We start from the raw sequence: 27,631 nt of genomic DNA on the forward strand, positions 1-27,631 counted from the left end.
TGAATTGGCTGCTCGCACACTCAAGATTGGCGAGCGCGAGCTTAAAGGTTCTAGTACTAGCCCCTTTACCCTAGTACCTGCAAAATACGAGGCTTTAAGCTATCATTACGCTGAAAAAGTGATCTCTTTTTTTTAGCCCTCTCATCTCCAATCAAATGCATGCCATGTTTTCCTTCAAAGGCGTTAACCCATTACCCTTCAAATCCTTCCCTTGGGTGTCTATTCAAACTTCAACCAACCTTGGCCCTACTACCACCTGGCGCGACTCAGCCCTTAGTCTCGTGAGACGTAAAGAGTCCGGACTCCGACTCCGGGGCCGGGGCTACTAGCCTTAAGACGGTCTTCTGTAAGACAGTGGCCGACCGGCGTGGTGGCGCGAAAAAAATGATGCCGTGTCATTGCCGGCGCTTCCATGTGGAGTTGACTACGTCTCCAGAGAGGCGGACATATAGTGACGAGGGGCAGGGGGGACTGGGGAGTTGAGGGAACTGAGTGAGTGTGTGTGTGTGTGTGAGTGAGTGAGAGAGAGAGAGAGAGAGAGAGAGATTTGCTGTTGCCATTGAAGATGTCGAAGCAGAAGCATGCCATAGTGTATGCTTGGCCAGGGCAAGGTCATACTAACCCGTTGCTGCGGTTCTCAGAGCTGCTGGCGCAGGACGAGGGCTGCAGGGTCACATTTGTACACAGTCAGCAAAACCTGACAAGAGTGAGGAAGGCGGCAGCAGCAGCTGGATCATCAGAAGAAGACGAGATCAAAAGCAGAGGGCAGCTGGAGTTTGTGGGCATTGACGACGGCCTCCCGGAGGGCCATGCTCGCGACCTGCCCTCCCTAATTGTGGCCACCGATGCCCAGCGTCAGGGCGGCCTCGTGGCCTCTTTTGATTCGCTTGTGGCCCGTCTCCTGCAGGCCGATCGTGAGACCTCCACCACCTTCATTGTCTCTGACTTCTTTATGAGCTTCACTCAAGAAGTTGCCAATAAGTATGGCCTTCCCCGTGTCGGCGTCTGGGTCCAATCTGCTGCTAGCTTTGCCTGCCATGTTGCTGTTGTCCAAGGCTTCCGTCCTCTCCCAGGTATCCTCATTTCTCTTACTCTTGAAGCTCCCAAGAAATTGTGCCTAATGCTATGCCCCTTTGTCTGTGTAGTAATTCTTTCCTTAAGTACAAATCTCTCCTTGTCGGCTACAGCCCTATAGAATAGTTGGACTTGAACTAGATTTTACGTGCCTCAAGATCAACTTCGGACTGATGATGTGGTAGTGTGTATGGACTGATGTCATGGCTGTGGTGCATGGGGGTGCTGATTTTTGATGCTGGGATTGCTTTATGGCACTAATTACTTTTGCAGATCGCTTAAATAAAAGTTGACCTTTGAATTGCGTTTTAATTTTTGGGGCCAAAGTGCCTATAAATTGGAGGATAATGTGTTAGTTGTAATCAGATTGAGTGCATGGTCGCAGAAAATGTAGATTCTATGTTGTCCCTTGGTTGCCTCTCATGAGGGGGCGGTCACAAATTGGCCGGTGACAGTGCTGTCTGACCATGCACCAATTTCTACAGCTGAGGTTCCATGCATCCTCTAGGTGTAGATGAGAATCACCTATTCTTGATTCAGTGTTGCAGGATGCCTCATTCTGTCAAGCATTTGCAAGAGATCTGATCACACAGCAATGCCTTGTCTGTGATTCTGGTGTTTGCCTCGTGAGCCACATGCATTTTGGCGTACATCCGAGGCATGCAGACATGTATCCAGGATGAGACCACGTGTTCTTTTTCGTGCGCAGAGAGAGAGAGAGAGAGAGAGAGAGAGAGAGAGAGAGAGAGAGATGAGATGAGATATTAACGTCTACAAAAGGCCAAAATGACTATGAGACCAACAAGTTACAAACTAGTGAATCTAATACAAAGTCTGTGTGCTGAAAGGAAGACTAACATCCTAAACAAAATGTTGCAATGAGAGTGGAAGTGGGGGAAAGACTAGAGACTCTTTAGTCAATACAAAGGTACAAAATAATGAGAGAGAGAGAGAGAGAGAGAGAGAGAGAGAGAGAGAGAGAGAGAGAGAGAGAGAGGCGGGTTCTACCCTCTAGCTGTCGCCCCTTTGCGCAGCCCTACTTGGCGGGTTTTTCTATGACGCTCCGACCCTCTACACAGCCCCATATGGCAGGCCTTGGCCTTCCTCTGTTGCCCTCTGTTCAACCCCATGTGCAGTGCGTGGTGCACACGTGACTGTTTTGGCATCTCAAGTGAACTACCCAATGTGATCCCATTATTTAGTTTGGCTTTTAGGTATTTATTTTACTTATTTGTCAAAGTTTGGGTAGGGCAATTTACTAAGGTTGCTATATAAGCAACCCCTTGTCTCCATTGTAATACACAATCAATTATTCATTGCCAAGGTTGATTGATTTAGGAGACTCTCTCTCTCTCTCTCTCTCTCTCTCTCTCTCTCTCTCTCTCTCTCTCTCCTTGGGGTCTCTTCGCTTCCGCATTGTCGACTTTGACATGGTAGGATGGTGCTTGAAGAGCTTTAGTAGAGGAGCTGTCCCGTGAAGAGAAGAAGAACTTTCCTTGCCAGTGTTTCCCACCTCACAACCTCTGTCGCTGCCCAAAACGCAGTTGTTCCCAACGTTTTAAAACGCTGACCATTCTGCACCATTGAGCCCTCTGCCGTCGCCAGCGTTTTGAAACGCTAGGCGTTTGCAAGTGCTCTAGAGCCGGCGCCGAAAGGTTAACCCCCCTTCCCACTGGACGTTTCAATACGCCGCCCCTGCAGCACTCTGCCGACGACACTACGTCCAATTCTTGGTACACTGCGTTTTGAAATGCTTAGTCTCCCCTCATGGCGGCACCCTGGCCACTTGTTTTACCTCCTTGACGATGACGGCCTCCCTGCCAGTGCCCCAAGTATTTTTTTGCAATAGCGTTTCAAAACGCTATTCTTGAGAGCACCTTGAGGTAGCAGAGGACCCCCACCGAGATTGTCTTGGTGATTAGGAGGGATTCTTGTGCACCCTCTGTAGAAGGTTTAGAAAATTCAAAGGGGCCATGTTGAGCCTTGAAGGAGTGGCTTCATGCCAACCTTGTGGCCATTGTTGAAGGGTTTTGTGGAGAATCGGGAGAAGTGCAGTGTGGAGCTCAAGGGAGGGTTAGCTTGGACTTTTTTTTTGCGGCTTGGTTCGTGCGGCCACCCTTGGAGTGCAAGAACGATTTCCAAGAGTTCCAATTCTTGCAACTTCATCATGGCCCCTCCTTGCTTGAGCGCCAGCGACAAATTAAACGGCAATAACTACGCTCATTGGAATTTGATTATGCGACTCTGGTTCTCACGGAAAGGCTTATTGTAAGGTGCAGCGGAAGTGAATGTTGAACTTTGCTCAAGATGAGTACTCCGAACTGTGCTCAAGGGTTCTTTTTACTTACAGAAGGGAGAGCCTTCCGTTCCTTTAGTGAGAGAGTGCAATGGACACAAACAAAATGATGAACACTGTGAATGAAGGTGCTGAGACTCAGAGATAGAGAGAGAAGAATACGACACCAGAATCTTGTCAAACCCTCCTCCGAAGGCCCCACTCTCTATGGCGAGAGTGGTCTACTATTGATTGCACAAATCTCTACAATGCTTTGGACTTGCCGACGATGTTGACGACGATGAGGACGACGACGAGACGGGCTGAAATCTGAAAATGCTAAGGACTGAACTTTGCAAATCTTTATTTTCTGAATTCTGACTCTATGTCGGTGACGATGTCGATGACGACGACGACGCGCTGAAAACGCAGATGCTGAAATCTGCCTTTTCCGGGCTGAAACTGCAAAGTTCGTGGGATTTGACCGTGCGGCGAGGATCTGCTGCGGGAAGGTGAGATGTGCGAGGTTTGGGGGTTCTACCTGCCAGTACTGACTGCTGAAAACTGAAAACGCTGATGCTATCTGAGGTCTTGTCGCGAAGATCTGCAAAAACGCTGGACTGGCAGGCTGATGCAAAAACGTTAGGGCTGAAAATGATCTTGCGGGAAAATTTGCTATCTGTTGTGGGATCCCGCTAACGCTAGGGCTGATCGGCGGTGTTCTGTTGTCGCCGGGGCTGATCTGCTGTGCAAAACGCCAGGGCTGGTCTTGAATCCAAAAACGCTAGGTTTTGCTGTCTCTTGCAAAAACGCTAGACCTCTGTGGGGGTCTTGTTGAGAAGCTTGTCGAACAAGGTGCTCCTGTTGCCTCTTCTGCCAGAAAGTGCTAGCGCTAGGTTTCTTATATACAAACTTATGAAATTTGCCCTACCTAGTTCCCAACAAAAGTCACTTAAAATTAATAAGTGAAAAATGTCAAAAATAGGGAAAATAGGTCTATGCACTGTAAAAATGCTCCTGATGGGTTCTGATGGAAATCTTGTGTAACCAGAGGATATACATCTAATCTAAGTGTCTGGACATGCACGGTCTGCGAACAGACTCACAAAAGTGCCATATCACTTCCCATTCTAGACTGACTTGACTGAACTGAACCCTTGTCATGCTGTAGCTTGTCCACAGACACATAGGGTTGGATGTGTCACGTGACATTTCCTCCTTTTCAAAGTGAGGTATTGGTACCGAACTGTATGGGAGATCGCCAACAGGGTCTGGAATCCTGGAAAGGACTCTTCGCCAGCCCACTCTGATGCGTGGGTCATGCGATACTTGAACTTCATAAAGGTCTGCAACGCTTGCTTCTTTGGGCCGCGCCGAAAGCGACACAAAGTCTTCTTTGGCTTCTTCAATGCTTCTACTTCGTCTATAGTCATGCGTCCATCGTCGAGAATGAAAATTCATGAAACCACTTCCAACACAAAAATATGAACATACCCATTCCATGTAAAGTGACTGGAAAAAGACTATTTCTTCGAAAAAACTGTGCATGCAATGCAGATGAACATAGAGACGAAGTGCCAAACCGTTCATCAAACACACGCAAACAATGGATTGAATCTTGTCTTTCTGATCTAAATCAATCCACTGTGGCAAATCACAATGGACATGCCAATGCTTGATGCTCAATCTTTCTTGTGCTCTTTCGGAAATTGTGTCATGCCAAGAAAGAGACATGGAATGTGACTTCCCTCAATGGATACTTTTCATCTTTTCATAAACCATCCACATACATCTGCGCTCATTCATGAGTGAATTGTGCTCAGTGAACAATATGGCATGCCTAGGAAAAGGGATCACATAAAGATGCTGAGGAAAATACAGGAAACGATCACGAATGAGACACTCGAACAATGCGTGCTGACTAATCACTCGAACACATAGTACTTCCTGTGAGGGTTCTTTGGACCTAGGCTCGAGAGCCAAGATCGGTTCATCTTGATCGATCGAATCTTCCTGTGAGGGTTCTGTGGACCTCTGTGAGGGTTCTGTGGACCTCGACTCGAGAGCCAAGATCGGTTCTTCGTGATTGATCGAATCTGCAATGAGGTTAGCTTCACTAGAGAAAGTATCAACTAACACATCATCCTTGTGAACAATCACATCATCTTCATGCAAATCATCATGCTTGTGAGTAATCACATCTTGATCATGCAAATCATCATGCTTGTCATCATCATTCAAATCATCATGCAAATCATGTGTGTCATGCTGTGGAGAAGAAGAGACGGAGAGAGTCTCCTTTTCCTGATTCTATTCAAACTGCGCCTGCACAAAAGAAAAGAGTTGCAAGAACTCTTTCGTGTGTTGGTCGCTCTTTTCTTTTCTTGCTTTGTTCTCGCGATCAAATTCTGCTTGTCTTGCTTTGTTCTCACGATCAAATTTGGCTTGTCTTTCTAAGCGTGCTTGCTCGTGCTCATGCTCTATGGCTTCCATTCTTGCTTCGTATTCACGATCTATGGCTGCCCTTCTTTCTGCGGATTCACGATCTATTGTTGCCATTCTTTCTGTTTTTCTTGCTTTGCGTTCTAACTCCTTGTCCATCATCCTCTTGTCGAAAGCCTCCATAGGAGTTATTGCAATCCTTGTTCGTACCTAGTTTTTCTAGTGTGCATGAAGATTTGATACTTGTTAGTAGGTTTTGTTGAGAGCTCAATGGACAAACTTACAGAATGTTTACCTTAACAGGTGCCAAATTGCTGAACTGCCTGCCAGAAATGCTGCCTTCAACCACCCTCGTTACCGAGATGATCTCCTTTCTACAGGATTATGATCCATCTGATCCGCTTTTTGACTACATGATTCGGTCCTTCAAGCAACTAAACGAGCCAACATGTATACTGTTGAACACGTTCGATGAGCTTGAGCATAATGCGATTGATTACTTGAGGAAATCCGACATCAACGTCAAGCACTGGGACTGTTGTGGCCCATTGCTGCCTCCAAGTTATTCCACAAGAGCCCATGGTTCAAATAAGTTTGCAAATGAGTCATTGTGGGAAGAGGATCATGGATGCTTGAAGTGGCTAGATGAGCAAATCCCATCCTCAGTATTGTTCGTGTCATTTGGAAGCTTATTTACGCTTTCTGCATGCCAAGCAGAAGAGCTTGCGTACGGGTTAGAGGATTCAAAGGTGCCTTTCTTATGGGTGATTAGGGAGGGGCTGATAGAAGATGGGGATTTTCCAGATGCGTTTGTAGAGAGAGTGAGGGAGAGAGCATGCTTTGTGAGCTGGGCACCACAGATGAAAGTGCTGATGCATCCGTCGGTGGGCGGTTTCTTGACGCATGCTGGGTGGAATTCAGTGCTAGAGGGTATAGGAGCAGGGGTGCCTTTGTTGGGATGGCCAAGCTTTGGAGACCAAATGCTGAATTGCAGGTGCATTATAGATAGCTGGGGAGTTGGATTGAGCTACTTTGGAAAGGAAGATCATAATGAGGAGGGGCTTGTCTCAAGGGTTGCCATAGAGAAGAAGATAAGAGCCCTTATGTTGGAGCTGCCTCCTGCTGTTAAGAGAAATTGTGCTTCTCTCAAAGAGGCAGCTTCCAAAAGTGCTCAGACTAGGCTTTCAGCTTTGATTCCTGTTCTGGACTCACTTAGAGAAGGTTCTCTGACAATATAAAATCTGTACCCTCCTCACAAGTCTCACATTGAGCAAGCAATTCAGTGAATTGTTAGTTTTACAATTAGAAAGTTGTTAAATTAAGGTGCGGAAGGTCGCACTATAGATACACTAATGACATGCATCTTTCCTTGGGAATAAATTAGTGTCTTGCTTGATTAAAATAAGAAATCATGTGCTAGATGAAATACCATTATGTTTAGCAAATTTCAATGAGTTTGGTTCAAACAAAAAAGCCAAGCATGTACCAATGGCTAATAGCAAAAAATAAATAGTACTTGTGAGTTTGTCTCTCTACATGTAGAACATGTGAATGGTAGTTGCCCTTATGTTGGTTCTATGATTATGTCTTCAGCTGATCCAATTGCAAAAAGGGTTTTCATTGGACACGTTGGCTTTTGTTGGTCAATTCGAAAAGATTATGCAATATTGATTTTAAAGAAAGGACAAAGGATGTCTAAAATGCCCAAAATAAAACTCGGGGCTTTCATTGAGTTCATTGCTAGAGAAAAGGTCGGCGGTCCAAAAGCTAAGAAATGATTGCCTCGAATTTGAGAGCTAAATTAAGTCTCAAACTTAATAAGCTTCTTGTTAAGTTTTGAGTTGTAAGTATGATTTCATTAGGAAGATGGACAAATTTTGGAGCAGCAGAAGCTCGGAGTCTGCTCCTCGGATTTAGATGGGAGCTGGCTTTGTTGATGGGCTCTTCTTCATGTTGGGTTTGGGTTTGTGTTAACAACATGAGGACACTTAAATAGCTTAAGCACACCTTGTTTAACCTTGAGACTCGCAAGGAACTCATTGCTACTTGGTTCAACAAGAACTTAGGAGCCCTTGGCACAGCATACATTTGGTGGGGAACCGAGTGTGCCACGCAAGGACAAAAGCACATTGAGGTGCACTACCACTTCAAGAGAGGTTGGTGACATTGACCTTAGGTACCTGAAGACAGAAGAGGAGGTTGTGGACATCTTCACGAAGGCCTTGGGAGCAGAGAAGTTGAGGCAATTCTGAGCACCACCAAGAGAACCAACACCAAAACGTGACTGGCTGTTGTTAATATGTATGTACGAGTTTTTGGCTCTCTTATATATCTTTTACTTTTTGCTTGGCTTTGAAGGAGAGGTGAGTCATGGTGAGACATCTTTCACAAGCCCATGGTTGCTATATCTAGGCTACTGACAATATCTATGCTCTTAAAGTTACTCATAAAGAAAGACTAAGTGGCTCTTTTTGTTTTTTTTGACACATCTAGAGCCCACAAACGGAGGTGCTTATCCCTTCTAAATATTAGCCATGTTACATGGTTGGGCAAGGGCCGTGTACCATCGGGGCAAGAGCCACGCGTAGGCATCACCATGGCCACCTAATCGATGCACCACGTGCTGGGAACGACGGAGAGAACTTGTAGCGACCACCTCTTCCTTAGGTGACCCAGGATGCACTGGAGTGTCCAAGGGCAAGAGCCCTAGCAATGTGAACACCGGGTGAGCACAAGGTGTCCCTCTAGAGTGTGACCCAATGGGGGATTTGGACCCACAAGCCCTAGGTTGAGAGGCCAAAGCCTTACCGTTAGACCAACCCTTTGGGGACAACTAAGTGGCTCATTCAAAATGTCGACAAACCTTTTGAAGATCCCTCCAACAGCAAGTGGCCTATTCCAATGGAAGCTCAACAGGAGCACAAATGAGCCCTAGAGCATGATGATGGAGTAGCTATACCTATCAAAGCTTCTAGATATAAAGTCCAAGCCTAAGAAAGGCTTTTTTGATTGTATCCAAGGCTTCCACGCCTTTCATATGTTATGTTCTTTTTGTTTAATTCAATTTCTATCTCTAATTGGAAAAAAATCATATCACAACTAAAAAGGACTTTTGAAGCTCCTGACACAAAGACAGTTGGCCTAAAGACAAACCTACACATGGTCATGTCACCGAATGATGCAAGCTAGGAAGGGAAGAATGTTAGCAGCTAAGCTAATGCATGCCATTGAAAGTAGCACCACATGTGACCAAGGTGGGATTTATAATTATAAATATTATTTTTACGATTTTATATGTGAGCCTTTATTGAGTAGATTGGGGATGATGGATGATTTAGTTACCCATAACACTTAGCGTACCAATTTTACAGGACACATTGGCAAGAGAAATTAATTTTGACCTTGGCTACGATATAGAGTCCAATTTTGTAAAAATGAACCCAGTTTTGGGATATTGAAAGTGAGCACTCTGTCATTTTGAGTACTCCATCTATCCTCTTAGTTGTTGGGTTTGTATCTCGTTCATGTGAAATGCTATCGCAGGTCCATGACTGGGATTGTGATCATGGGTGAGAGCTCTTCAATTCAACGTAAGTCCCTTGCAAAGTTTTTTTCTCATGGCCATCTTCTTTCTATTCTAGCTTTTTTTGCTTAATTTATGCATCCGTTTGGAATTTCAAGCATAGGAGAGGATAGATCTCCTTAAATGAAGCTATTTAGTGTATTAGACATCATAGATACCGTGCAACAAATTGGTCACTACTATTAGGAATGATTTTTGGGAGTGCTAGATCAACGATTTGAGACCATAGAGAGGTTCTATTTGGTCTTGTCTACCTCCTAGCAAGTTTGGCTCCATTGGAAGTACTTTAGCTATGATACACGCATGTGTGCTTGTAGTTGGAAGACTAAATTTTGGCGACTAACACTCACTAGAGATTGACACTTGAGAGTAGTGAGTTGTGACTGGGTTTTGAGAGGGATTGAAAACCTCTCTTAGCTTGTATGCACTAGTTGAGTCAGCTACATCCCACGGATTGACATATTAGTCTCTATGGTTATTTCTCTTCTACCATTGATATGGTGAGGCTTGACAGTGACTAGGTTTGGATGCATGCATTTTGTGTTCTACACACCCTACCTTCCTCCTTGGCTTGTGGCCATGGGAGATTCATGTCTACCATATTGCAGCCTCCATGCAACCATGCAATGGTTGTATGTATGTTGTCCAAAAAGGACGATGCCTACTCTAACACCACTAAAAGGTTACTAGTCTTGTATGGTGATAACTGGCACTCCTCCTAACCATCCCCTCTCTACACTTATAGTCCTTGGACCAAAGAGATCCCCAGTGCATGTCATCCATGTGGCCGTGCCATTGGGCGTTTCCCATTTAGCCTTGCTAAGGTCTTTAAGACTTTATCATGATATGAAGTGCCATACCCTAGTGATTACTCCACAAAAGGGAGTAAGTCCAAAACTTTGCAAAAAGCTTTGAGCTTATTACAAGCTAGAGCCTTTTGTGAAAAGTACTACAAAGAGTGGCAAGAAGATAAATAATCAAACAGGTAGCATCTATGCCATTAGGATAGGGAATTTTAAATCTAGTGGTAATGATCCAAGATAAAATAATGGGCGGTCAGACGTCTTTGGCGTGTCCGACCGTGGTAAGAGGCACACCGTCTTTACCCCAACAATCTTCAAAAATATGCCGATAAGTGGTACTACTATATGACCTAGTAGTATGTACAATAGGTAAGGGATGAAACTCGTCTCAACCTATGCCCACTAGCTCTCTCGAAGCCAATGCATGCCGTCGTGTAGGCTCTAGCGGTGTGCAAAGCTTATATCCCGGCTAGAATCAGCATGCATACCCTGCAGGTATCCTATAATGACCTGCACCACTCCATGATGCATCATGCTAGTGTCAATCATTGCATGATTGACAACCCTCATTGCAAACACTCCCACTGCAGCTGCTATGTCGGATCTTGACACTAAGAGGTCGTACATGAAAGTCGTGAAGACTAATGAAATCCGTGCAACCTTGGCTAACCTATCCCTGCCAACCACCTATGCACTATGTGAAATACCTGCACCATCAGGACTAGAAACAAATGGATATGACAAATCAAGGGTGCTCAATGCTACGACCATCCCTACATTTGCTCTACATGTCGTGGCATCACCATATCAGTCTCTAGCATAAGCGTGTCAAAGAACTCCACATCGATCATCCCTACATCCATTGTACCATGCTCTACCTATCGTGGAATCACCATATCAGTCTCTAGCATGAGCATTTCAAAGAACTCCACATTGCTCATCTCCATGGTAGGATGCATCTCTGTCCTAAGAGGATCAATCTGTTGTGTCTTGCTAGAGCATGGTTGCTCTAACTCTACATCTACAGACATGTCGTGCACAAAACTTGGAGCTCATCCGTAAAATTACATGTCTACAAAGTCACTGAGACTGCATTGTCTCGCACATGTGACTCACTTCTCTGCTCCTTGACTAGCAAAGCCTCGAAATTTGTCACCGCCACCGGTGACTACTCTAGTCATGCACTCAAAGAGCTATCTTGCTCTACATGTCTGTCCTCATACCCTACATGCATCAACGAGCGAAGTGTCACGCTGCTCATCTCAACAAAGTGTACTCGCCTAGACTACGGATGTAGACATTCGCCTAGACTGCAAATGTCTACATGGAAACGGACTCACAGAGACTATGGTGTCTCTACACCAAGAACGTAGAGAAGAGTCAAACAAGCACCATGATGGTCTCGCGCTATCACAAGCAAACCTCTCCTCATCAAGTAAGACTCATCAGTCAGCTGGACATGATACCCATGATCTCTGAGTTGCAAAATGGAGATCAAACTCCTACGAGCATCATGACGTACATCAACCAAGTGATCGTGCATAAGTAAGCTCCAAAAGAGTTGCAATACCGAAACCTGATCAATGCGAAAACAATGCTCTCAAGAGAGCTCACCATCACTCAAAAGTGCTCATGAAAATGCATGTATAATGGGCATCAACCATGCATCATAATCATATGGAAATCCGTGAACGCAAAGATCATGAACCAAAGCACAAAATCGTTGTCAAAGTGTCATGTGAAAAACTTGTGAAAGAAGCCCCACCTATGTGCTCGAAAAATCACGTCTCTCAACAGACCACTTCGATGGTGTGTAAACGCCTCCATGATTATGTGCCCAGATCTACCAAAAAATCAAACCACAAGCTTGCACAAACTGCAATTACATCTTTAGCTCAAAATTTATGCACCCAACTTCAAGCACTTGTTGTGCTTCCAAAAAGTACATCAAACTCGCACACTATGCGAAACAGAAAACCTGAAATTTTTGTATACAGTTAGTCTGAGGTGAATATCAGCAAAACGGTGAGGAATTTGCAAAAAAATTATTTTGCAAAGTTGTAGACCACGTCAAAATGAGGTTTAAGCGAAGGGGCAGTGTTGGCAAAATATTCATATTTGCATTCTACAAGCTAAAAAACGAATTTCAAAACAGTGTTGTTACGCCTCGACTTGAGTTTGTTGGAGGCTTTGAAGAGAGACCAAGTGAATCTACTTGCCAATGCAACCAAAACTAAGAAGGAGATGGTTGGAGACCTACTCATCAATTGTCAAGAACATTAGAAAATCTCTCAAGAAAATTCTTGTGAAGTGGGAGATGAGGCACTTAAAAATGCACACTACAACCAATGGTATCCGGAGTACATACCTATGTGATGGAGTATATATAGGTTACTGAGGATCTCCAAGCCAGTTGTTAAGCGTATGGAGAGACAATTTTATGCACAATTGTGATGCATATGCAAACTCTAAATGGTTTATCAGTAGACATATACTATGTATAATTTTCATAAAAACAAGATTTTCAAGAGAATCCTAATGGTTTTGAAGTCTAGGGTAGCGTTCCTACATTTCATAGTGTTGATACATAGTGCCTACAACAAGCAATACAGAGAGCCCTAGAACAAAGCATGAGTTGTTCTTATGGAATGGTCCTCATCACAAGTGCTTGACTAAAGTGATGAAGGAGTTAAAGCATGCACTCCAAATTAAGGCACATGATTAACATGGTCAACCTCTATATGCAATTGATGAATCCTTCCCAAGATTTATTCGGCATTGCCTCCCCAATTTTTTGGTTGGAAAGTATATATCCTTTTGGCCAACAAGCTTAAGAATTGGGAAGACAAAATATATGCACTTTGGACACCTTGGAAGGAAACTTTGGTAAATATAATGAACAATATGCAAAGAGGGACTTTGAAGATAGTTTAAAGACCTTTAAGGACATGCTTGAACATTGGAAAGATCACCTATTAATTTTGGTCAAAATGACCAATGAACTTCTACAAACTAATATCAAAACTTTCACTATCCTAGAGAAGTTCATTCTAGATAATCTCAAACATTATCCAAGTTATAGGCATCGTGCATAACTTTTGTTTTGATGCAAGCATCAACTGACTAGCGAGAGTGCGAGTTGGATGGATTCACTACCAATTTTTTCTAGAAGTTGGGAAGGAGTCCACTCACAAGCGATGAAAATTGTTTATGATGAACAACAGAAGAAGTATGTGCACACCTTTTGAACAAGCCTTGTTAGCTGAAAGATATAAGGATTTTACAAATCATTGTTCAAAGAGAAGTGATTTTTTTAAAAAAAGGCCCCTGAGAAGGCAAGGAAAATCATTAAGACCTCCACTGCATTTTGTAGTTGTTGTCGTTGTATCTTAGTTGATCATTTCTCAGTGCATAGTTGTCATAGTCTCTATTGCTAGTGCCATTATAGTTTTACTATGTTCCTTAAGCATTTGTTTTGTATAGTCTGGTATCAGTATTAGTTTCAACTACTGGTGTATCATTCATTTGCAATACATTCATACTTTTGATTCTAGTCTTAGCTACATCTCTCTTTTAGTTTCAAATTTAATCTTAAGTCTTTCTAATCTTATTAGCTGACTAGAGTTGCTCTAAGTCTTAGTCTGACCAATTAACTCATCATTGGAAGGCCGGTTCCCCTATAATTTCCACTATTTCTCTTTCAATGGTGTCACAACTTGATCATACTTCTTGGTGGGAAGTGCTTTCAACAAGCTAGCTCCTTTGTCTTTACTTTTGATAGGTGATTTAATATAGGCAAGTTGTGTGCATACACTCTTGAGCCTAATGATGCGGCTAGAGAGATCTTCACTTCTTCAATGCTAATCTTGTAGAGTCCACCCCTTTGGATTCTTACCTTTGGCTCTCCAAAGATCTATTAAAGATCTTCCAAGCATTTATGGCAAAATGCACATAACTATTGTCCACTGCAACGAGTGTTAGGCATAAACCTTGTTTACTTTTGGAGAGAAATTTAGCTAGGGTAGCTCTTCTTTAGGATCTACTTCCCTCATGAGGAGGTGGTTTGAGAGGGCCATATAGATTCTTCATTGGATATCCATTCACCTTAAGTGTGAAAGTCATATCGTTGTTTTTATAGAGTGTTCTTACACGAGTGAAAATAATAGAACATAGGGGACTTGAAACAACTCTTGGTTGTTTCTTTTCCTTTGCAAGGTTATGACAATGATGTCCATAGAAAAAAACATAAAGACCTACATAGTAGATTGGAGTAGTAGTAGTTTAATTTGGTCAAAACAAAAGATGGAGACTAGGTCCTAATACTTTTGCACAAGTTCAAAGAGTAAAAGAAGAAGAATTTGAAAACTTCAACAAAGACTTTAGGTGATGATTCAACTAGTGGAAACTTGATTACCCAAAGAAGTGGATGTACTTCATTGTTACGACCAATTTGTAGATTTTTCCGCTCCTTTTTTAAACAATTAAGAACTTGAAGATTGGTAATTGGTGCGTGCGCAAAGCATCCCCTCACAATATAACTCTTGAAGAGTACAAGTAGAATTTGAAAACTTCAAGACTCCAACAAAACCTTTAGGTGATGATTCAACTAGTAGAAACTTGATTACCCTAAGAAAATGATGTACTTCATTGTTAAGACCAATTTGTAGATTTTCCACTCCCTTTTGAAAAATTTAAGGACTTAGTTGGTAATTGATGCGTCTGCAAAGCATCCCCTCACAATATAACTCTTGAAAAGAATTTATGCTTATGCATTAAGCTCTTTGGAATGCTTTGTTGACATATGAGTGAACAGATGTTCATTATCTTAGATCGGCTTGCACATGCTCTAAACTTGCACAGTCTCATTTAGAGATTCTTTAGAGGAAACCCTTTGATTAAAGAGACTTGAAGGGCTTGTGGTTGAGGGAAAGTATGACAAATCAACAAGGGCTCATGGAACAAGGGCCTAGTTAGGTCAATTGAATAGTTGGGGGCATGCGCCTTGAGTTGGCAACCAATAAATTCTTTAATTGTGCCCTTGCATGGATTTGGCCTCTATGGTGCACACTTTCTTTAGTTGCGACCTTGCAATGATTGGAACTCTTATGATGTACTAAATAGGATACACTTTAGGGTATCTTCAATTGGTAGATGTTTAGCCGCAATTATGGTAAGTTTTGATTTGAGCATATACAAAAGCTCAAAGTTTTTCATGGGTTGAAATAAATAGTTATTAAAAGATAGGGATTACGAGAGCTAAATCTATCCTAGTGAGATTGAATGGATCTAAATTAGTGTATTAGGATTTGCATGCATTATGGCCAAGCTTTGATGTATTATTCAATGTTTATGGAGGATAAAAATGATTTTATTCATTAATTGTGTATGCACAAATATGAAGACAAGAGAGTCAATATTGCAAGTAAAGCTAACGTGAATAGGTTCAATCCTAAAGTGAGTACATCAAGAACAAGTATCTGTAGATGAAAGTAGCTTTTTAGGGCTTACATTATGTGTGACGTACAACTATTATCAAAAGGATAATTTGGTTTTAATTTGGTGCACCGATTGTAATTTGAGAAGTTATTTGATGCTTATTTGGTAGCTCCAATTGAGCTCCTAAAATTGAGGATTCTTGAGAGAGAGAGAGAGAGAGCGAGAGAGAGAGAGAGAGAGAGAGAGAGAGAGAGAGAGAGAGAGAGAGAGAATTCCCACATGGGGATGAGGGGCATCAATCTTGGCATATGAGGAGGTATTGACAAGCTTTGCACAAGGGGTCAAGAACCAAACTGGTAGTATGTGGATGAGCCAACCCACAAAAAACAACACATCTTAGATGCAAGAATTGAAGTCATATGTTTTATGGCAATGCATGTAGGATTAAAGAGTACTTAGTCAAAGTTGTGGGTATTTTGAGCCTTGTGCAACACTTCTTGCTAATATAAACATGAAGTAGCAAAGTATGCTACTAAGCTAAACACAATAAGGAAACATTCAAAAAAATGCTAAAGAATATGTAAAGTATGAGATGTTTAATCACGAAACATCCACACAGATAGAGACTGCTCTCAATAAAGCTTGCCATGCTACAAGCCAAACTTGGGAAAGGAGTTCATGCTAGAGCAAAACTTATGTATGGTGGAAATACTCTAGCTAGTGCAAAAAAGGGCTCCAGTAACCAAAATTTCCATGCAACATTTGACAAACAACCACAATATAGTTCAAAAGAGTAGAAATGAAATAAAGGTGCTAAATTTTGTCGGTAACTTTGGTTTCATCAATGTGCTTGATGGGTAGACGAGCTACCAAAAAAACCCCTAATTGTTGCATGGCAATAATTCCAAAGTGTTCATCCTACACCTCCATAAAAATAAGCTAGCTACACTTGTTATCACTCATGGCATGTACATATACACTGGGAGCAAATATGCAACTAATCTAATTATAATATACCTGACACTCTTCCTCATTTCTTAACCTTCTACAAATGTCTTTTTGTCATCAAAGAAGCTTGATGTGAACGTTTATGCCGTCTTTCTTTTTAACTCTTGGCAGCAAAAAAGACCTCATCAAAGTCAAAGTTGCACTTTTAACAACTAGAGAGAGAGAGAGAGAGAGAGAGAGAGAGAGAGATTAGGGTACCATCAAGTGCTCGAACGAACAATCACTAACCCATCTACTTACTCTATTCTTCCTTATCTATAAAAGAAAGAGTGAATGATTCATTGCTCACTATTGGATTCCACCAAACAAACATCTCCCTCATCTCCTTCGAACCGCACATGCACGCTCCCGCACTAGCACTCGCAATTGGTTTCAAAGGTCAGTTCATCGGCATGGGGAGCTCATTGTAGAGAGCTTTCACTTTGTGGTGTGCGAGCATTGGTACATTGGCGAGTAGCCAACCATTCTAGAGCTCACTATTGGAGCATGGTGCAAAAGAAATCACTCAAGTCTAGAGAAGAGAAGCATTAGGTGAGCTTCATTTCAGCTCATAGTGTGAAGATGAGCAGGTATGAGCTTGTATTTGGGTTACAAAAGCATTTGGAAAAGTACGTACAGAAAGATTTGCAAAATCATTGTTGTTGATTTGTTTTGCCCTTTATAAACAACTCATTTAAAGCCAATCCTCTCCACTCCTTATCAACTTTGCAAGGACTGCAATTTTGCCACTGTTAACTAACTGACTGCAGGCAGTCTAGACGCTCTATCTCAAATTTTGGTTGAAGAATCTAAAAAAACATCCAATTAAAAAGTTGAAGTACAAAAAAGTTGATAAGGACTTTGTATGAGTCATGTAGCTTGAAGTTTTCCCTATGGAAAGTCGTCAACTGCTGTAACCACTTCTGTACTTTCTAGGCAGCAAACTTTTGGCTATTGAAAAATTGGACATCTTGCCCCATTCAAAACCTTGAGATATTAAACAACTTAACTAATTAGCGCCGTAGGTGAGATTTTTGATTCAGAAATAAGGTTTCTGAGTTTACAATGTTTTGGGTATATGTAAGATGCCTGACAAATCGAACAATGTGTAAGCACAACACTTGCCATGCCATCTTTGGACAACAGATGCACCGACAGGGCAGCTTAGATCCCCTATCACATCTCAATATATAAACCATTTCCAATTTTTAGCACTGCTGAGTTTTGCATTTCATGTTACTTGAGCATATTATAGAAGAGCAAGCAATAAATAAAGGTGAGTGTTCTACAATGCTACTAGAAAAAATTCCAAAGTTTGCACCACTTTTAAACTTAAACCACCTCAATTTTCAAGTACACGTATTGACGCGATTGTAATAATACTACAGACTCCTCGACCTTTTAACAATTCATGAAAAAAATACCTACTAATCAGAAATGGTAATGAGAGATCATGGCTCCAATTGATCGAGATCCCAAAGAGACTACAGATACCTCATGCTAAAAGCGAAAAGCATTGAGCCGACCATAACTTTCTTCATAGTTTTTTCTCCACAATCATATGGGGTATGGAAATATGTGGAAAGTGTGACTGGCTAGCTTGGGTTGAACCATAATTACTCTACACAAAAACATCCACTAATGTGTCATTTCACAGCGAACTCAAACTCATAAACAAAACTCGAAGAGAGCTTGAAACGCCTTAGATAACATAATAAGTCTACACTAAAGCTGGTGAAGCCAAAAGGACCCCAAAACTAGGCATGGGAAAATTTTTCTTAATACTGCAAATGGAGTAATGTCTGCAATATCATATTTCATTTTTACATACGACGCTTTAAAACGTTTGGAAAAGAAAACCCTGCACATATGGCAGGAAACTCTGATTTTTCATCCAACTATGCAAGTCATGCTTAACAACATCCTGTAGTCTATGCACATCTTCCATTGGCCCAAAGGTTTTTTGAAAGAAGGCTGCAAACTCATTAAGGAGCTCCTCTTTCTAGGTAGAACAGACCATGTTACATATTATTATGGCTTTTTGAATTTAAATGACAAGAATCTGTCATATTGACTCCGAAATTTTAAAACCACAGCTGCCACATTTTAACACCTTCATTGTTAGACAAATTACATCATGTTTCATAAGTAATAAAAACCAATACTTGAGATAAATAACCACTATAATGTCCTTTCATCCTAATTAAAGGTAGTCTCAAAGGGACCCATATGAAAACAAAATAATTTGCATGCTTCCTCGGTACTCAAAGGCATTGATGTCATGCACAGGGCTCAAATATAATCCACACTGCATAAGAAAGAACATCAAAATAACCCAACAAGAACCCGCCTTCTGCACAGCGTGCACGCACCACAAAGAGAGAGAGAGAGAGAGAGAGAGAGAGAGAGAGAGAGAGAGAGAGAGAGAGAGAGAGAGAGAGAGAGAGAGAGAGAGATCTTCTTAGCTTCTTCCTTGCGTGCCGGTATGTTTGCTGCTCTATCCTCATTTAAAAATCTGATAAGTTCCATAATCACCCATGTGAAGGTGGATGTGGAGGCATAGTAGACACAGAGGGTGGAGGGGGTGCAGAAAGGCCACCTAGAGGCAAAGGAGCCCCACCTCCTTGCCCAACAAAAGCGGGTGGCCTTGGTGGTGGGGGCATTAGTCCTTGCGGTGGCGGCATGCCCACAGGACGAGGGGGCGGCAGCATTGTCGACTGGCTAACAGGGGGTGCTGGCATACCTTGAGGCGGTAGAGTGCTTTGGGGTTGAGAGGAAGATTGAGGGGCTCCTGTCTGCCCAGGTGCCGGAGGTCCTCTCCAAATGGGGGGCGAAATACCCATGGGTGGCGGAGGTCTAACAACAGTAAATCCTTGAGGTGGTGCTGGCATGTTGGGAGGTAGAGTTGGCCTCGTCATGGGTGGTGGCGGCCTGAACTGCTGTTGTCCCATTGAAGGAATCACTTGCCCCTGTTGCATCGATTGATTGGGCCAACCAGAAGCTGTCGGCATAGTAGGTGCTCCGGGTTGCCCCATAAAAGCTGGCATGGGTGCTTGTGGCGGTGGCGGCCTTTGAAGCGCTGCCAATGGATTCAGTGGACCATTCGTGAAAGGGACTGGGATAACTGGAGGAGGGCCCAATCCCTGCATTGGCATACTTGGTGGTCCACTTGATGGAGGGCCTGCAAGAGATGGGGGACCACTAGCAAAAAGAGTATGAGGTCTATTTTTCTGTATATTCGGGTTATTCGAGGCCAGCATTCGCTCTGCAGTAGACAAGCAAGCATGTTACTTCTGAAGCCTTCTATCTAGCAGGAAACATATTTATGAAAGTACACTAGATGTATGAGAAGCCTTACCAGCAGGTGTACCGTGACGTTCTCCTTTAGTATCCTTCTTATAAGCATATGACACAGTTATGGGTCGGTTACAAAGATACTGACCAGCCATGGCCTGCAAAAAGAGATGAAGTAGAAAGTTGTTAAAACAAGAAGGGGCTTAAGAGGTGGGAGTCTAGCAGTTTAGAAGCACACATCAATAGCTGCATCTGAAGCTTCAAATGAATCGTAGCTGATAAATCCAAAACCCCTGGAATTTCCAGAATCAGGGTCCCTCATGATCTGGCATGCACACAATAAGAAGTGAGGAATATTTGAAAAATCTCTTACTTTATGCTTGCTCGGAAACAGCATTAAGTAGCAAGGAGGGACATTAGCTTAAAAGTGACAAAAGACATATCAACATAAATTTTTGGGTAATTTCCTCAAATTTATGGAAATTACCAAAATACCCCTGCAATTTTTAAATTCCCAAAATGCCCCTCAAATTTGGACAAATCTTCCCAATACATCCTTGATTTACCAAAATTCCTAATATGCCCTTTAAAGCCTGCAATTTTTATCTGAAATTCCTAATATGACCTCGAGGATTTCAGATGTTTGGCAGCATGCAGGCTCTTTTTTTTTTCCCTCGAGAAAAAGATCCTTCCATTAGTTGATAAAACTGCTGCCCACAGGGCTACAAACCACCTCTATTGGAGAGGGCTACATCAACATAAGGAGACTCTCCCAGTGAGTAAACAAAATATGTACAATGAGGCTAAATCACAAAATGGGAGGAGAAAGGAGCCACACAGGTGGTCGATAGTGCCATCTGGGCACATCCTGGACCATGGTGAAGAAGGGCCCTGGACGCCAAAGTCGTAGGAAAGCCTGTAAGGTGCAGCGGAAGTGAATGTTGAACTTTGCTCAAGATGAGTGCTCTGAACTATGCTCAAGGGTTCCTTTTACTTACGAAAGGGAGAGCCTTCCGTTCCTTTAATGAGAGAGTGCAATGGAGACAAACAAAGTGATGAACACTGTGAATAAAGGTGCTGAGACTGAGAGATAGAGAGAGAAGAGAATACGACACCGGAATGTTGTCAAACCCTCCTCCAAGGGCCCCACTCTCGATGGCGAGAGTGGTCTATGCTATTGATTGAACAATCTGGTACAAGATGCTGATGCAAATCTAAGTGATGCTATGTCGAAGCAGACAGTGGTGCCAACAATGACGAGACTAGTGCTATACAAAGACGCTGGAGATCTAGGGTACTTCGAGATGTTGACGATGCGGCAAGGGCTGCAACAAGGCAAATCACTGAACTTCTTGAGAGCTGATTACTGAGGTTGGATCTGCAATCGTCTTGCTGTCTTGCTGCTGTTCTTATTTGCTGAATCTGCTTGCTGAAAAACGCTGGCCTGATGGGGCTGAAAACGCTGAATGGCAAGGCTGAAAACGCTGAATCAAGGCCTGCAAAAACGCTGGATATGCTGTCCTAAAAACGCTGGTCATGCTGAAATTGCTCCTGCAAAAACGTTGTCTTTGCTGCCACAAAAACGCTGGTCCATGCTGATCTATGGGGCTGAAATTGCCAGGCCTTCAAGGAATGAAAACGTTGGTGGTTCCTTGCTGAAAACGCTAGGTTAGTCTTGTGGAAAAACGCCAACCTAAGGGGGGGAATCTTGCTTGAGAAGGTGCCTATTGAGCAATGCTCCTCTTGCCCCTTCTGCCAGAAAGTGCTAGCGCTAGGTTTCTTATATACAAACTTATGAAATTTGCCCTACCTAGTTTCCAACAAAAGTCACTTAAAAATAATAAGTGAAAAATGTCAAAAATAGGGAAAATAGGTCAATGCACTGTAAAAATGCTCCTGATAGGTTCTGATGGAAATCTGATAATCATGCTCTGTGCAACCAAAGGATATGCATGTAATCTAAGTGTCTGGACATGCAAGGTTTGCGAACAAACTCACAAAAGTGTCAGATCACTTCCTATTCTAGACTGACTTGACTGAACTAAACCCTGGTCATGTTGTAGCTTGTCCACGGACACATAGGGTTGGATGTATCATGTGACATCCCCTCCTTTTCAAAGTGGGGTACTGGTACCGAACTGTATGGCGTCGAGGGAGATTGCCAACAACATCCGGAATCCTGGAAAGGACTCTTCGCCGGCCCACTCTGATGTGTGGGTCGTGCGATACTTGAACTTCATAATGGTCTGCAACGCTTGCTTCTTTGGGCCGCACCGAAAGAGACACAAAGTCTTTTGTAGCTCCTTCAATGCTTCAACTTCGTCGATAGTCATGCTTCTTCCTTCTTCAAGAATCTCCGAGGCTGAGAATTCCTGAAACCACTTCCAACACAAAACATGAACATATCCATTCCATGTAAAGTGACTGGAAAAATACTATACTTTCGAACAAATTGTGCATGCAATGCAAATGAACAAAGTGATGGAGTGCCAACCCGTTCATCAAACACACGCAAACAATGGGATCGAATCTAGACTTTCTGATCTAAATCAATCAACTGTGGCAAAACACAATGGAAATGCCTATGCTTGATGCTCAATCCTTCTTGTGCTCTTTCTACGACTGTGTCGTGGCAAGGAAGAGACATGAAATGTGAATTCCTTGAATGCAAACTTTTCATCTTTCCAAGAGTAATCCGCATACATTCGTGCTCATCCATGAGTGAATCGTGCTCAACGTACAATATGTCATGCCTAGGAAAAGGGATTACATAAAGACGTTGACTAAAATACAGGAAGAATCACGAATGAAACACTCGAACAATGCGTGCTGACTAATCATTCGAATACATAGTACTTCCTGTAAGGGTTCTTTGGACCTAGGCTCGAGAGCCAAGATCGGTTCTTCCTGAGGGGATTCTTTGGACCTCGGCTCGAGAGCCAAGATCGGTTCTTCCTGAGGGGGTTCTTTGGACCTCGACTCGAAAGCCAAGATCGATTCTTCGTGATCGATCGAATCTGCAAAGCGAGGTTAGCTTCGCTACAAAAAGCATCAACTAAACCATCATCCTTGTGAACAATCACATCATCTTTATCGTGCAAATCATCATGCTTGTGAGAAATCACATCTTGATCATTCAAACCATCATGCTTGTCCTTATCATCCAAATTATCATGCTCCTCATTATCATGCAATTCATATGCTTATCATCATCTTTGGAAAAGACGAGACTGAGATAGTGTCTGTCTCCTGAATCCTTTCAATCTTCGCCTGCACATTAGAAATGAGAGATGAAGAATGAACAACTTGCTCTACACGAATGACAAGGAGAGAGTCACTTTTGGCATTGAAAGTGAACGTATTTTATGCCCAATCAATGAGAGAGTTATGCTCATGAAACCATCAAATGCCCAAAATCATATCACATCCTGAGAGAGGAGAGACTAAAAATTTTCCACCGAAAGCAGCTTGTTGAACTGTAAGCAACATATCAAGACACTCCTTCGTGATGAGAGAGTTTATACCGGAAGCGAAGCCAAAGACCTCCAGAGGAGATTTCTGACTAACCTCTAGGCGGGCTCTCTCAACAAGAGATGGACTAATCACATCATGCAAACTGTTTGGGTCAAACAATGTGACAAAACGTTGCCTTGTCATATGACCATAACATTTAATGAGAGACTCATCAATGGGAGGGTCATAAGAAACTTGGGGCACACTCGTGTTGTCATTTATTGCATTGACAGAGGAAGTGGGTTCTGTGGATTCTTTAGATTCATTAGAGTCAAGCTTAGGACATGTTCTTTTTATGTGACCCTTAATGTGACAATGGAAACAACGACCTTCCTTAGAATAAGTGCTTTGCTCTTCCGATGTGATGTATCCTCCTAGAATTCCTTGTGCTACCTTTTCATATGGAGTGAGCTTAGGTTTAGCAATTGTGTTAGCCTTACCCTTAGGTTCATTTTGAGAGTTCTTTTTTGAGAGACTATCAGAAGATTGGTTAGAAGAGTTACCGTTCTTACCATTCTGAGGGTTCTGAGAAGTCTGAAAGGTACTTATAGAAGTCTTCTTTTCTTTAGGCTTTCCCTTGTTGTGATTCATCTCCTGTGCGAGAGCTATCGCTACCGCCTTGTTGAGATCGATTGGATCGAGCACCCCGACATCGTACTTGATATACTCGTCCAAACCATAAAGGAATGCCTCCTTGCGCTCCACATCCGATTTGCGTAATTGAATGCCGAGTTGCAAAACACGATTGGAGAAAGACATAACTGGCATACCATTTTGCTTGAGACCGCACCAATCGTCCTTCAATCGTGCCAGGTACTGAGGTGGCATAAACCGCGCCTTGAGCTTGTCTTGGAAATCGGCCCAATTGAAGGAAAGGGGCATGAATTCGTCGGCTTCCTCTAGGTGCGCGGCTAACCGTGCCTCGTGCCATGAGTGATAGTAATTGATAGCATCACCGGCAAGGTACATAGCTGCCATCAAAACCTGCTATTTCCTGTCTTATTAGTTGTCGCAAAAGAAGCATTAATTGATGCAACCAAGAATGAATAACCGTAGCATCCATCTTACCATCATACTTATTGAACTGGATCTTCTCTGTGACTAGGTTGTTGGAGTCCGAATCTCCGCTTGCGCCACTTGATGAACTACCAACATCTTTGGCTGGCTCGAACTTCGAGACGAGAACCTGTCGAACCATTTCTTGCATGCGTAGTTCTCTCTGTGCCTCACAATCGGCCTCCAAGGCTGCTCGTCTTTCTTCGGCCGCCAAGCGCGCATTATATCGCTCACGCTCCAAAGTTGCCTTTCTTTCTGCTTTTCTTTCTTTTCGTTCCTTGTCCGCCAAGCACGCTTGTTCACGCTCGCGAATCATCCATTCCTCAAAGGTTGCCTGTCGTTCTTGGCGCTCGCGCTCCAAGGTAACGCGCTGCGCTTCTTGTTGAGCCGTCGCAATGCGAGTCGCTTCTTGTTGTGCCATTGCAACGCAATTCGCTTCTTGTTGTTGTGCCATCACAACGCGATTCGCTTCTTGTTGTTGTGCCATCATGTCCATCGTCATCTTGACCAAAGCCTCCATAGGATTTGGTGTAATCCCTGGCGTAGATGGCGAAGGGGGAGGGTCAGGAAAACCTCCATGGTGAGGAAATTCTTCTTCACTACTTTCATGCCCATCACCTCCATGCGAAGTGTCCATTCCGCTTCGGGTGATGACCATACACTATGATCTTTGGTTCTTAAGTTCACGAGGAACTTGGGTTCTTGCGGGTCTTGGGGGTCTTGAGTCTTGAGGTTCTTGAGTTCTGAGGGTCTTGAGGTTTTTGAGGTTCTTGAGGGTCTTCTTTCGCTTGCAATCTGTGTTAGAGAAGGATCTTCTCTTCACCCGAGTTCTGCTCTTTTCCGTGGGCGCACCCCTTGGCAGCCTTGCGCTCACATCAAGGTTGCTTTTTCCCACCTCACGTCGATTGGCCGGCCGCTAAGTGCATGGTCCGCTCTCAATGGGTGAAAAGAGGCACAAGGGGAGGCTGGACAAGCCCTTCTTTCTTGGGTTTCCTGTCACTCTTCCAAAGCACGATTAGGAATCGACACGCCCAAGAAGACTTGGGTTACGTGCGACCGCAACAAGCAAAAAAAAATTATGTGGTTCTTGTGGTTCTTTCCTTGAGTGATATAGAACACTGCCAAAGCTCTCATAGCAATGTAAAGGTGCAGCGGAAGTGAATGTTGAACTTTGCTCAAGATGAGTGCTCCCAACTGTGCTCAAGGGTTCCTTTTACTTACGGAAGGGAGAGCCTTCTGTTCCTTTAATGAGAGAGTGCAATGGACACAAACAAAGAGATGAACACTGTGAATGAAGGTGCTTAGACAGAGAGAGAGAGAGAGAGAGAGAGAACAATCTGGTACAAGATGCTGATGCAAATCTAAGTGATGCTATGTCGAAGCCGACGGTGGTGCCGACGATGACCAGACTAGTGCTATACAAAGACGCCGGAGATCTAGGGTACTCCGCGATGTTGACGATGCGGGACGGGCTGCAACAAGGCAAATCACTGAACTTCTTGAGAGCCGATTACTGAGGCTGAATCTGCAATCGTCTTGCTGTCTTGCTGTTGTTCTTATTCGCCGAATTTGCTTGCTGAAAAACGCTGGCCTGATGGGGCTGAAAACGCTGGATATGCTGTCCTAAAAACGCTGGTCATGCTGAAATTACTGCTGCAAAAACGATGTCTTTGCTGCCACAAAAACGATGGTCCATGCTGATCTATGGGGCTGAAATCACCAAGCCTTCAAGGGATGAAAATGCTGGTGGTTCCTTGCTGAAAACACTGGGTTAGTCTTGTAGAAAAACGCCAGCCTAAGGGGGGGAATCTTGCTTGAGAAGGTGCCTGTTGAGCAATGCTCCTGTTGCCTCTTCTGCCAAAAAGTGCTAGCGCTAGGTTTCTTATATACAAACTTATGAAATTTGCCCTACCTAGTTCCCAACAAAAGTCACTTAAAAATAATAAGTGAAAAATGTCAAAAATAGGGAAAATAGGTCTATGCACTGTAAAAATGCTCCTGATGGGTTCTTATGGAAATCTGATGATCATGTTGTGTGCAACCAAAGGATATGCATCTAATCTAAGTGTCTGGACATGCACGGTCTGCGAACAGACTCACAAAAGTGACAGATCACTTCCTATTCTACACTAACTTGACTGAACTGAACCCTGGTCATGTTGTAGCTTGTCCACGGACACATAGGGTTGGATGTGTCACGTGACAAAGTCTCTTTGCGCTCCCGCATGCCGTCGGAGCTGCCTTGAAGTCTCTCGAACCGACCCCTGAGAGTATGGATCAACTCCAACCAAAAGTCACAAACAGTCTCCGTCAGTGGGACAGCCTCGAAGATGCGGAAGCAACGGGCCCGTCAAATGAACCAGAGTGTTAGGCCACAAATGAGCTCCCAACAGACCTCTTTTTCACTGCACCAATCCTGGGGGGTAAGCTCTGTAGCAAGTTGAAGTGTAGGTATAACCGGCCTGTACACAGTAAAGGGTGGTACCAAATCTACAACCTGTTAATTACACACAGAGTACTAATGGGAAAGAGATGGAGACTCAACACGTGCATCCCGCGACTAGAATGTCACTGCGCACAAGAGACCGACACCATGTAGGCCCCAAAGACTGCGCCCCTTTCGGTATTTCTTTAATCAGTTCAAGGTAGACGATCCGACCACTTAGTACAAGCTGTCACAAAGCTGTTCAAACCTAGCGAGGGCTGAAAACGCAGGTTTCCAACCTAATTTCGGCAACATAACGGTGCAAAAACCCCTGCAGGTCAAAAGTACCTGTCTAGGGCGGATTCCCTTGCTACCTGGGTGCCCAAAAGCCTGTACACGCATCCCAAGGCTCTCACGGGCTCCCCTGGTGTTCCCTTGCAGTTTAGGTGCGAAACCCTAAACCTGCAGAAAAACACAACAAGCTGTAATTCCCTGTTTCCGATCGTTTTTAGCACAGTGCACGCCTACGCGTGTCCCAAGGGCTCCCACACGCAATGGGACAGTTCCCCTGTGAATTGGACGAGTTTTCACGCGAGAAAACTCTCCAAACTCGCAATCTTTCACGATGGAACTATGCGTACCTGTGGGGGATTAGCAATCAGCTAATCCGGTTCCAGTTCAAAAGGCTCTTGCCTTGGCAAACGCGCATAAACCCCCAGAACTGTACATATTCATCTGAGTAG

The 27,631-nt window shown here is 43.4% G+C and overlaps 2 protein-coding genes across 2 annotated transcripts in view; one reads left to right on the forward strand and one right to left on the reverse strand.

Annotated features, from left to right (window-relative positions):
• Positions 1-472: 472 nt before the first annotated feature.
• LOC147422410 ((R)-mandelonitrile beta-glucosyltransferase-like) lies at positions 473-7,171 on the forward strand. The gene is made up of 2 exons (XM_086503181.1): positions 473-1,073; positions 6,095-7,171. The coding sequence occupies exons 1-2, from the start codon at positions 566-568 to the stop codon at positions 7,027-7,029; spliced, it is 1,443 nt and encodes a 480-aa protein (XP_086359307.1). The 5' UTR covers positions 473-565; the 3' UTR covers positions 7,030-7,171.
• Positions 7,172-18,682: 11,511 nt separating this feature from the next.
• The window catches only part of EMB2444 (RNA-binding (RRM/RBD/RNP motifs) family protein), a 63,257-nt gene continuing 54,308 nt past the window's right edge, over positions 18,683-27,631 (reverse strand). The window contains exons 7-9 of the mRNA XM_086502832.1: positions 20,133-20,219; positions 19,959-20,052; positions 18,683-19,865 (exon numbers count right to left, since the gene is read on the reverse strand). Of these exons, the coding sequence (XP_086358958.1) occupies positions 19,132-19,865; positions 19,959-20,052; positions 20,133-20,219 (915 nt within the window). The 3' untranslated portion in view covers positions 18,683-19,131. The remainder of the gene's footprint in view (positions 19,866-19,958; positions 20,053-20,132; positions 20,220-27,631) is intronic.

This window comes from Adiantum capillus-veneris, chromosome 27, assembly GCF_014529385.1.
Source record: "Adiantum capillus-veneris isolate H3 chromosome 27, ASM1452938v2, whole genome shotgun sequence".
Classification (NCBI taxonomy): Eukaryota; Viridiplantae; Streptophyta; class Polypodiopsida; order Polypodiales; family Pteridaceae; genus Adiantum; species Adiantum capillus-veneris.

Coding starts and splice junctions, on each gene's coding strand:
- LOC147422410 (XM_086503181.1), top strand. CDS start 566: ATGTCGAAGCAGAAGCATGCCATAGTGTATGCTTGGCCAGGGCAAGGT. Junction 1,074..6,094: donor AGGCTTCCGTCCTCTCCCAG/GTATCCTCATTT, acceptor TTACCTTAACAG/GTGCCAAATTGCTGAACTGC.